We start from the raw sequence: 12,522 nt of genomic DNA, 5'->3' as shown, positions 1-12,522 counted from the left end.
GCTAAGTGAAAAGGTGATCAGGGTAAGAGAAGAGAGGTCAGAGGAGGAGCAACTTTGTGAAGATCCTTTTTGAAGACGAGGTGCTTGATACTGCTCTAAGAGGGAACAGTATGAATTTGTGCATATACCAGTATTTGTTATAAGGGTCAGAAACATGGTCTTGGGGCTGAGACACAGGAATGGGAGTCAGGAGACCAGAACAATATTCCTGGCTCTGCCACAGACTCCCTGTGTGATCTGGATATTTAAATTCTCTGTGCGTCTGTACTTCATTTCATCTCATGGGTATTGTGAACTAAATGTCAGTAAAGCTCCCTGAGATCCTCAGATAGCCGGTGCTCTCAAAGTGCAAAATAGCGTCCTTTGTATAGCACCACAGATGTACACAGGGCTGGATGGTGAGTAACATGAATGGCAATAGTAGCCCCGCTCCATGGGGGTACCCTGCTATATGGTCTTTACAGCTGGAGTGCCTCATAAGGCCTCAGACTTTTTTTTAAGGAGCGGAGGGTGGGCGCTTGGCAACTATTAACTGGGAGATTGTTCCAGCTCTAATGGGTGGCGCATGTGTGTGTGCTGTATCGAGCCATATCTATTTCACAGCTAATAGAATGGTTTCCTGTTAGTAACTGTGAAAGCAGCATTCCAGAATTAGATGTGTGTCCCTGGCGCTTTGCAGAGAGCACTAACAACGATCTCCAGGGGGAAGAGCTTAACCGCGAAACTGAGTCGTCGTGTTTTCTTTGGGCTCTGGAGTTTTTCTTTCAAAACCAGCTTTTATCAGCACGTCAAGAACACAAATTTGGAAGGAAATGAAAAGCCAAAGCAAAGCCAGCCCCCGAGAGTCACTGAGGTAACCGTGCCACAATCTCCAGTGAAAACAGGCGCTTTTTCCATGTCACATTTACCGCTGCTAGGACTGTGAGCAGGTAACTCTTTCAGATGGGCCTCTGCCATGCTCAGCACCAAGAGTGGCAAAGAAACCCTGCAATGGGCAAGTTGTCAGGTGGATGCTTTCCCCACTCGTGGGGGGTGGAGACTGAAGGTACCCACCACACGTCTCTCCAGAGTGGGTGAGTGCAATGTGCTTCTAAGAGCCCGAATGCCTGTTTCAAAGCCCATTTGCTTCATTGGGTTTGGACTGGGCTGCTGCTCTATGGCAATCTGTGTTTACTAATAAACAGATTTCAGGCATCAAGGCATTGGAGACTATATGGAGACCTAGAAAAAACGAGGCTAGGACATGCATCCTGGGAGTTCCTGTGCATAAAGAAACTATAAACATAATTACCTTTGCACTCATGATGTTCTGCACTCGCAAGCATCTCCCATCCTGGGATCGCAAAGTGGGGTAAATGAGGTACAAAGAGGTTCCATGACTTGTTCAACATCTCAGAAAGTCAGTGGTAGATTCAGGGATAGAACCCAGATCTGCTCTTTTTTAACCACTAGCCTATGTGGAAAACTGAACTACAATCCTGAAATCTGAATGCCAAAGGACACCTGACCTAGCACATCAAGGAGGCCCCCAATAACCTTGAGGGAAATAATTCTGAAAGTTACAATAATGATCTTCCTTCTGGGTCACTGAGAACAAGATTGTATTTTGGGGGTGAACTTGTCACTTACATCTGGAGCATACGGGAGAAAACACTATTGATGTAAAGCTGGGTACCAAACAAAAGATGAGGAAAGGTCACTTAAATGTTCCTTTGTCAACAGAAGATGGGATCTAAAGCCCACTCTAGTCAGTAGGAGTCTGTATTGACTTCAGTTGATTGGCCCCTGAGAGATCAATGTCTTCCGGGGGGTCTTCACACAGGAAATCTGAGCTTCACAAAACAGAACAAGCTGTATCCTCTGTGGCAGACTAACAGCTTGCCAGCGCAGGATAAGATAAAGTGCTAACAACTTCTGGCAAGTGAGGATGCTGATGAGGAGGAAAGAGAGGTGAGGCTGTGTGGTGACAGGCTTTCATACCTCCGACTCTGTCACAGCTCACAGAAACATACCTCTTCCTTAGTGATTTATTAACAAGGATCTGTTATCCTGTGGCCACTAGGTGACTTCCTCACCAGACAAGATGAGTGATTTGCAAAGGATTTACGGTCTGATTCCACGTGAGACAATTAATGGTGGTGTTTTGGTTTCTCCGGCAACTGTGGGCTTCTCCTGATAGAGCCAATGAAATGTCTCAGGGTTACTGTTCCCCAGAGAGACTCAGTTTTGTTTTCAGACTTTAAGGTCTTGTCTTCACTTAGAAAAAAGGTGTGTGTTTACCTCGTGTTAGCTAACACATGGTAACTGAAGGGAAAACCATAGTGAAGACTAAGCAATTTGCAGCTTTGACACTAATTAGCAGGTTGAGATAAATTCTAGGCTCCCCATAGCCTTCATCTCAACCTGCTAGCTAATATGAAACTACAGGTTGACTGGCCCAGCCAATCACTGCATTTCCCTATATCGTGAATAGGAGATTCATAGGTTCCAAGGTCATAAGGGACCATTGGATCCTCTGTCTGGGTGCAGGGCTACAATTTCTGCCAAGTGTTATGGCACTGGCTCCAGGCACTTTTACATTCTGTTATGTAAAGTCTGTATCTGTCCATAAAGCCATCAAACGTGAAATACCTGACCATGTAGGAGGGCATAGACTCATAAACCTCATCATATTAAGGTCAGAAGGGACCATTATGATCATCTAGTCTGACGTCCTGCACAACGCAGGCCACAGAATCTCACCTACCCACTCCTGTAACAAACCTCTCACCTATGTCTGAGCGATTGAAGTCCACAAATCGTGGTTTAAAGACTTCAAGGTGCAGAGAATCCTCCAGCAAGTGACCCGTGCCCCACGCTGCAGAGGTTTGATTGATATTAGTTTGTGATGGCTGCATTATTCCAAGAGCTAAAGCCATGACTGAATTATTCAGTGTCTTCTAATGTGAACGAAGACTGCCCCACAAAAGTAAGAGTTTGACATATCAGGCTGTGAGGAAGGATTTGAGGATCTGGCCCCATGGAACTTGCTTGCAAGGTTAAATTCATGGCAGCCCTGCTGGAGTAGGGTTGCAGGATTTGGCCAAAAGTAAACTTGAATGTAGTGAAATTTCATATATAGTGCATTTGAAAGTCTCAAATTGTATCCGTGCAAATTGCAATTGTGAATACAGTGGAATGAATCAGAGCAGGGAGGTAGGTGGGGAAGATTATTAATGGAGAATGTGTCCTGTGTGTGTATATAATATGTGTAGCATGCTAAAAAACAATCATTTCACACTGGTCCTTCTTTTGCTCTGTAAATAATTCAGATACTTTTTGCCGTACTGTCAGGGACTCATTGGGCCAATGCTCTGGAACTGCTCCGTGGGAAGCCAGCCAGGACTCTGCGGGAGCATGCCGCCTCCTCTTTCTGAGCATACGGTCACCCGGGCAAGAAGCTTCCACCTTCCTAGGTCTGACCTTGGAGCATGCAGCGTCCCTTTCCACACCGTGCGCTTCCCGCAGTGAGTCTCGCCATGCAGGGTTCCTGGGGAAGCCAGAGGGCCCTGCACCCCAACTCTGCAGTTAGCAGTGACTCTCAACCAGTGTAAACTGAATCATAGAATCATAGAATATCAGGGTTGGAAGGGACCCCAGAAGGTCATCTAGTCCAACCCCCTGCTCGAAGCAGGACCAATTCCCAGTTAAATCATCCCAGCCAGGGCTTTGTCAAGCCTGACCTTAAAAACCTCTAAGAAAGGAGATTCTACCACCTCCCTAGGTAACGCAGTCCAGTGTTTCACCACCCTCTTAGTGAAAAAGTTTTTCCTAATATCCAATCTAAACCTCCCCCACTGCAACTTGAGACCATTACTCCTCGTTCTGTCATCTGCTACCATTGAGAACAGTCTAGAGCCATCCTCTTTGGAACCCCCTTTCAGGTAGTTGAAAGCAGCTATCAAATCCCCCCTCATTCTTCTCTTCTGCAGGCTAAACAATCCCAGCTCCCTCAGCCTCTCCTCATAACTCATGTGTTCCAGTCCCCTAATAATTTTTGTTGCCCTTCGCTGGACTCTCTCCAATTTATCCACATCCTTCTTGAAGTGTGGGGCCCAAAACTGGACACAGTACTCCAGATGAGGCCTCACCAATGTCGAATAGAGGGGAACGATCACGTCCCTCGATCTGCTCGCTATGCCCCTACTTATACATCCCAAAAAGCCATTGGCCTTCTTGGCAACAAGGGCACACTGCTGACTCATATCCAGCTTCTCGTCCACTGTCACCCCTAGGTCCTTTTCCGCAGAACTGCTGCCTAGCCATTCGGTCCCTAGTCTGTAGCTGTGCATTGGGTTCTTCCGTCCTAAGTGCAGGACCCTGCACTTATCCTTATTGAACCTAATCAGATTTCTTTTGGCCCAATCCTCCAATTTGTCTAGGTCCTTCTGTATCCTATCCCTCCCCTCCAGTGTATCTACCACTCCTCCCAGTTTAGTATCATCCGCAAATTTGCTGAGAGTGCAATCCACACCATCCTCCAGATCATTTATGAAGATATTGAACAAAACCGGCCCCAGGACCGACCCTTGGGGCACTCCACTTGATACCGGCTGCCAACTGGAAGGTTTATTAGTCGACAACAACACAGCGTAGAACAGAGTTTGTTAGCACAGAAATCAGTGACTTTCATTCAAGTTCATCTTGGGGGACCCTGGGCCGGACTCCCCCTCTTCCAGTCCCCGCAAGCAGGCTACCCAGGTTCCAGCAACCTGACCTCTGACATGCCTGATGCTCCCGACCTCTGACGCACCTGATGCTCCTCCTCCTCGTCTTTGTCTTGCTTCCCAGGCAAAGTGTCACCTGGTCATCACCTGGTTGTATCCCTCTCCTGGGTCTCAGAGTACAAAGGTCAACGCAACTGGAGCAGCATCGCCTGCCCTCGAGGGTCTCAAAGTCACACACCCTTATCCCACCACATTGGTGCAATACACAGAGAAACTGAGGCACACAGTATTCATGCAAAACAGTAAAATTCATATAGGCTCAAGAGTAAGACTGCCATACAACATAACAAGGGAAAATCCCCGCTTCGTGTCACATACCGAAAGCACCTTGGTAATAGGGTTGTTGCTTACCATATGGCCACACAGATTTCATATGGACTCTCACAATAGGAGTTCAAATGACAGTTGCTGTAGCACACCTTTTCCCCACACACTGGGGAGGTGGAGTCACACCATTTACACAAGTTGGTCTTCAGATTTCTTCGTGCCCCGGCAGAACATGCTGCAAACAGAAACAAAGCCTTTGAGTTATCCATTTTCTTTGTCATTCTTGTCTCGAGTCTTAGCTGGCACTTAGTTTGCCTATGGGGAAAAAATGTGTGATTCACATAACCACAGGAGGGGAGAGGGAACTCTGCACACAAGCCCAAGCTGACTCTGCTGTTTGTAAGTGCGCTTGTTTATCATTTTCCTTTGCTGAACTCTTAGGTCAAGTGTATTAGGCCAGAGTTCAGACAGCAGTTGCAGTTACATGAGCACCAAGGAAGCAGGTCCTGCTGGAGAGTGCTTATTTCAAAGCTGAAAATTCTGAGCTACCGAAGATAGGGTAGTCCAGTGGATACTGCACTGGACTGAGAATTAGGAGACATGGGTTCTATTCCTGGCTCTGCCACTGACCCACTAGGCAGTGGGGGGCGGGACATACTTTATTGGAGGTTCATGGATTCCAATACACCCACAGAAATCAGAAATCCAAGGGTGCAAAAACACCAGCATGGGAACAGGCAGCTTAATTTCCTCCTTTGCACAAGAAGCTGCACTTGGCTCCATAGCCCGGGCCATGGTGGCGCTACTCCTGGCCACATTGCTGCATAATGATGTCAAAGTCTCTACAGAGGCCCAAAGGGCAAAATCTGCCAGAGGGAGTGCCATGGGACTCGGTGTGTCCCAGTCTCCAGGCAACAGGGACACGGAGCAGGGCACTGGGCTCATGGCAGGGAGTTTCTGAGCAGCTGGGAACAGATGCTGAGTGGAGCCACATCCCCCATCACATCTTGGGTGGGGTGTCTCTCACTGCCTTGCGTAACTGGGACTGGCCCTGCAAAGCAGAGCAGGCCCTGCACTGAGGCTGGGCCTACCACCAGACCACACCCCCACCCCCAGCACTGTCATTGTGTCATCCTCTCTTTGTACTTTTATTGTTTTTACACAGCGGTTACACTGGATTTAGTATAATGCACGGATTTAATTGGGATGCTATGTTCACCCCTGCTCCTGTGTGACCTTGACCGTGATCACTTCACCTCTGTTACTCCATCTGTAAAATGGAGACCAAGAAAATTCCTTTATAAAATGCTTTGAGGTCTGCAGAGGAGAAGCGCTATAGTGGAGCTAAAGATCAGGGTTGTTTTCCCTTTAATGGGTGTTGAGAGATAAGAGTGAATCACAGCCTTTCTTCCAAATGCCCCTGAACTTAGGGACAGGATGAGGAGATTGGAAATGTTGGTCTGAATCTGAAATTAGCTCGTGTCTCTGACCCTTCTAATGGGCCAGCCCAAAACCTCTCTTCTGAACAATGCTGAACTTTGGGGGAGGGGTTTCTGGATTTCACTCTGGACCCAAACTTTTCAAGGGGAGAGCCCGCCTCTTATTTAAAGCCTTTGGTTTGTTGCGTGGCACTTTCCGCAGCACAGGTTACTGTTGTGTAGAGAGTCCTTATTCTAAACACACCATGATGAAGAAATAATTTCAGCAGGCGTGCAGTAGCTGCTGTGTATATGGCATGGGTACAAAATCCTATTTATTTTTGTACCAGAGCTGAAGGAACTATTTTAGGTTAAGGAATAAATCTCAGCTAAATTTAAACTTCCTGTTGGAAAGCCGTTTGTTTTTTATTTTAAAAAAGCAACCAAAAGAGCCATCAAGGAAGTGTTTTAAAAAAATGGCCCAAATGTAGGCATCGAATTAAAGCAGCCTGATTTGCAAAGGCTCTGAGTATCTAAAATCCTCACTGATTTCGATGAGAGCTGTCAGCTCTCTCCACTTCACAATGAGATTTTCAAAACTACCAAAGAGATTTGGACACCCAATTCCCAGTAAAACCCCACTCTGCCTGGTTCTGCTGTGACAGTGATTGGCTTTATAGCCTTATTAACATCCCATTAATTTTCATGGGTAATGGGTTTCCAAATCCCCTATGTGACTCTGAAAATCTTAGCCTTTGAAAATCAGGACACTCTGATTTAGGAGCCTAACTTTAGGCACCCAGATTTGAAAACTTTGGCCCTGTGTTCACGTGTTTATTGTTACAAAGGGCTAGTCTGAAACTTAAGTTTCAAAATAAAGCCCCAATCCTGCAAACTCCCACTCACCTAGCTAGGTCCTACTCACATGAGCCGTCCCACTGATCTCAAAGGTACCTCTTGCCTAAGTTGCCTAACTCCTCACAGGAGTACGGATTTTCAGGATCAGGTCTTTGAATGCCAAGTGTCAGTGAATTAAGAACTTTGTAGCAAAAACTTCAGGAACTCTCTAAAAGAAGCACCAATGCCACCAGCCCTACGGTATGTTAGCGGGGGATGCCGCAGTTGTACTCACGAGGATATTGTGCCTTATTTTGCTGTGTCAGAGAAAGGATTTGTTCCTTTTAATCTTATCACACATGGCAAAAAATCCAGTAGCAGACCATAGCAAAATAAAAGGCCAGTTAATATATACGGAGTCCTAATTTTCGGTTGCTTGGGTTGTCTGTATTAAAGTACCCCAGGCAGAATGTGCTTTGTATCCAGATTTCTCCAAAGGGCTCATATTTAGGCACCTGCATGAAGTGACCAGGTACTCAACTATACTGATCACCCTACAGCCGCCACTGTTCTCAATAAGGCATCCTCAGTGCAGTCCCTATCAATTGCATCTTCCAGCTGCTGAGCACTTTGGGCATCCTACCTCTTCTCTTCAGTGCCTAACTCCGAGCTCCTGAAAATGTGGCCCCAAGTATCTTAGTTATTGTCACTTTATATTTTGGATAGCAGTGCCAAAAATCCAGTGTAATAACATTCTCTCTAGGAATTGATATCACACCCATCACTGTGGTAACTGAGTGCCTCAGTTGAGAATAGTCATCCTTCTCCAGTATCTTTGTGTCCTCTTCATCTGGGTCGTATGGAGTTCAAAGTTTTCCATCATTAATTATCTAAAGTTTATTCTATGAAAAAGTCAAATTCTGCCCTGGGATGTGTGTCAGAGTTTCCTATTGACACACATCTGGGGAAAGTACTTAGCCTTGGATGTTCCACGTCTACACTACCCGCTGGATCGGCGGATAGCGATCGATCTATTGGGGATTGATTTATCACATCTAGTGTAGACGCGATAAATCAATCCCTGATTGCTCTGCTGTCGACTCCGGAACTCCACCATGGCAAGAGGCGGAAGCAGAGTCGACGGAGTGGCGGCTGTCGATCCCGCACCGCGAGGGTGCAAAGTAGGTGATTCTAAGTCGATCTAAGATATGTTGACTTCAGCTACGCTATTCTCGTAGCTGAAGTTGCATATCTTAGATCGATCCCCCCCTAGTGTAGACCAGTTATCCACTAGTGTAGACCAGTTATCCACTAGTGAACTCACAGGCATCCTGTTGTCTAAACACAGGTAACCTGCACCTGGGGGAGAAAACCCCAAAGACAATCTGTAAATTAGAGAGGGAGTGGAAAGATGCCTCATGGCATTAAAGGATTTTAGCTTCCTTGCTTCCCAAATCTAAGGCATGCAGGCTGCTCTAACATCATCTCGTGTGCCTAGTGTGATCCTTCCATCAGCACTGCTGCCCCTCTGACGTGCATCAATAAAAGAACACTTGGGACCCTTAAACACAGAAATAAACCATTTACAAGCTTCCGTGGCTTCGGATCTGAGACCAGTGTTCACAACCAAGAAGGAAGCCTGGCTGGAGTAGACAAATCTGTTGATTCCGTAGGCTGGGAAGAGGAATTTTTTTTTTAATTGACCTATGAAAGAGTCAAAATGCCACACAGCAAGGATGTCTCCAAGAAGCAGCATTGTGGCTGTGAGATGGGAATTTGGGAGGGGTGGGGGGATCAAACCAAGAAGATGGGCAAGGTTACTATAAAACTTCGGTACAAACTGATACAAAGAGTTCTGCATTTTGGGCCAGCTCCTGGCCCTATTGAAGTCGATGGTAATTTTGTTGATGACCTCAGTGAGACCAGGATTTGAGGATAACCTCCCAAGCACACTGTTTTGAACACTGATACTGGACCTCCTAAAACTGGCCAGAACTGAAACCCTGGCTCCAAACACCTCTTAGCTTTAAAGAGTCGATCCAAGTCTGGATCTCACCAGCTCATCTCTCTCTCTGGGTCTGATTCTCATTTTACATAAATGAACATATACTTGATGCCCCCTTTAAGGTCCCTTTACACGTTTACAGGAGTGATGTTAGTGTAACTGAGTCTGGCCCTATGTCACTACAACTGTGGAGAAATTGAAATCCAGCTCCCAACTTTGCTGCAGGAGGGCTCATTGCAAGCACTCCATGGTGGATCTAGGTGAAGAGCGTGATGCAGATAGAATTTGGGTGATGACTGCCTTCCTCAGGAGACAAAGCTAGAACGTTGGTGACAGGCTATGCTGAAAAGCTAGATCAAGTGGGGAGGCTCTGTGCTTTTCTTTACAGATATTCTCCCCGAAGCCCAGTGAACAAGACAGTGCTTGAGCCAGCCTGTGTCAAATATTCACCCGGGGAAACTCAGACTGGAAGAGGATTGTTCCTCCATTGTCTGCAAAGGAGAGGAAGCACACAAGGTATGGGGTTAAAATTAAAAGAAAATGAAAGTTTCCATGTGTGAAGGTCTGGGGGCCTCCCTTTAGAATTTTTGGATCTTTTTACTAAGAAAGATACTAATAGATCATGCTTGATTTACTGCCATTTCTGTGAATAACCCCTGTTACAGTCAATAGGAGTTGTGAACGTGGATCAGTAATAATACTCAGCAGTTGTGTGGTGCTTTCTATCTTCAAAAACTGTTACTGCACCCATACAAGATAGATAAGCATTATTCTTGTTACAGATGGTGAAACTGAGGCATAAAAGATAGCCAGTGACAGAACCAGGAGCTCCTGGCTTCCAGTCCAGTGTTCATTTCATTAGTCCCCACTTCAGTCCATGTATTAGCCTGTTTACATTCTGCTTGTGACAGATATGGCAATTCCCCACAATATCCCTGAAAGACCTCCTTGTATTATTGTGGCCCAGGATTGTATGTAACATTTCTAGTGGGGAGATGTGACAAATGTGAGACCTGGGAGTTCAAAAGACTAAATTGGGACAATAAGTGTTAAGAGAGAAATTAATGCAAATTATCATAATTCTGATTATGCAAAACTCCAGCCTTTTGAAGCTATTCCCTGAGGTGAGGGTTATTCTCTGCCTGTCTGTCACAGAAGGCCAAGATCAAAGGCCAAAGCTGTATAAAGAAATGGTTTTGGATCTGGATCTAAGCCACATGAACTTGTAACCATGGGAAAAATCCACTTGTGTTTTGAAGGACTAAAACCTAGCAGAGCCTGAGGCTGGAGTGAGAGGTGACCTGGCACACTTCTTAGCATGCCTTTTGTTTTAGCATGTTTTCTCTGTCATGCTTTTACTTAAGAATAAATGTGCTTGCTTAGAAGAAGCTATGCCATAACTTATAGTATTGGGTGATCCACTGGTCACAGCCCTTGGAAAGAAAGCCAGGCACAAACACTGGCCTTTTAGGCAGTCTGGCTTGCTGGGGATTAAACAGAGCAAGGCAGGGAGCTCTGTGGCCTTCAAATCCAGGAGGTCAGGAGGAAGTGAGATGAGGTTCTCTGCCCAGCAGAGGTGACATGTGGAAGCCTGAAGTAGTTGCCCTTTGTGGACCGCAGAGGGGGAATACAGGTGCAGTTGCTCTGAAACGGACATTGCTCCCTATGTGTTTGCTTGGAAACAATGTTTTGTGACTGTAAATACTGGAATGGAGGAGTGAATGGACTATGTGCAATTTTAATAGTTGCTGAAGTGTGTGTGTGTGTGCAGGCATACCACGTTCTCTAAAGAATGGTTTGTTGTTTGTTTATGCCCCTGTCCTGCAAAACACCACATGCAGTCAGACCCTGCACGTTCATATTGATTTGCAGGCTCAGGGCCCCAGCTTGTTTAACCAGACAATATTGTACCAGTGCCTGTGGAGGAACTAACTATTTGGCAGTGTCATTTGTACTGCAAAATGAAGAAATAAATGCAAATATCCGTTTAAAAAAAAAGTCTAATATAATTATGTAAATAAGATCCAGAAATGTTGCAACGAGTCAAAATTCTGTGGAGATTGTCCTAAACTATGTTTTTCATGGATTCCGTTATCTTTTCTGAGAGAGATTATGGCAGGAACACCTACACTTATTTTTACTTGTTAATAAAGAGAAAGAAACCCACCAAAAGTTCCTTCAGAACTTTGTGTCCCTGAACAATTAGCTCGTAGGCACAATTTAGCTGCCACATCACTCAGAGTAGTCCTAATTAGACCCAGATGAACACTTTCAATATTAATACTCAGATGATTTAATAAAGCTGCACAAGCAGTAAAAGTAACAATACGCTTCCATAAAGGGGTTCCAGATGTTCCTGAGGCAAATGCTAAACATCAAAATAAAAACTTCAAAAAAAAAAAAAACTGGATAAGCAAAACTTGGAACGGACTATAAACTAATTAAATGCGGGGTGGGTTTTCCAAAAAATAAATTGAAACCATAAGGATGTGATGTGAGCCAATAAAATAATAGTTAGTCAAAGTTACTGTGAAACAACAGTTTGGAAGGGTGGTCTGAAGTCACCAATAGGTGGGTTACTTTGTGCTTTGTCTCTTCCTCCACAGTAATTTTTTGTGTCCTTGTGTATGGGAACAGGTTCATGCCTTTTGGTGTTGGTTGCTATGAATCAGGAGCTGTTCCAGATAGGATAAGAGCTGACTCTAAGCATTGGAACACAGACATGAACCACGAAAAAGTTTTGGGGTTTCTCTTACTGGAGCAGCAGAATTGATACCACTGCCAAGGGCCTTTAAAGTTTGCTTTTCAGTTGCTTTAAGGGGCCCGTGTTCCATCTGTATAGAAGACCATTCTATCAGTAGCTTTGAGAGGCCCATGTTCTACCCTGTTGCCTGTGTGCTATTGCTCACCTCAGCCCAGAGGGACCCATGTTCTACCATTTTTGCACTTACATTTGTCCCTGTGACAGGGTGCTGTTAACAGCTTCAAATTGGGCTCTCTGGAAGCCAGCACCCTGGTCACTTAGAACAGTGGTCTCCAAACTGGAGTGCATGCACCCTAGGGGGTGCGGGAAATGATCCCGGGGGTGCGCGGCAGCAGAAGTGCTGCCGGACGGCACTCCGCCATTTTTTTCTTTGGCGGCAGCTCTGCACGTCCAGGGCTGGTGTTCCCCTCCGGCAGCCCGCCTGCAGCAGATCTTCCCGTCTTCTTCCGTTGGCGGTGAGTCTGC

At 45.7% G+C, this 12,522-nt stretch overlaps 1 protein-coding gene across 1 annotated transcript in view; it reads right to left on the bottom strand.

Moving 5' to 3' along the window:
* The window catches only part of LOC311528050 (TGF-beta receptor type-2-like), a 62,560-nt gene that overhangs the window by 22,307 nt on the left and 27,731 nt on the right, over positions 1-12,522 (bottom strand). The window contains exon 2 of the mRNA XM_084642655.1: positions 5,118-5,268. Coding sequence (XP_084498781.1) covers positions 5,118-5,268 — 151 coding nt within the window. The remainder of the gene's footprint in view (positions 1-5,117; positions 5,269-12,522) is intronic.

The sequence above is a fragment of the Lepidochelys olivacea genome (genome assembly GCF_965140295.1).
Source record: "Lepidochelys olivacea isolate rLepOli2 genome assembly, chromosome: 11".
Taxonomy (NCBI): domain Eukaryota; kingdom Metazoa; phylum Chordata; order Testudines; family Cheloniidae; genus Lepidochelys; species Lepidochelys olivacea.
This window is presented reverse-complemented; position numbering and strand designations above follow the sequence as displayed.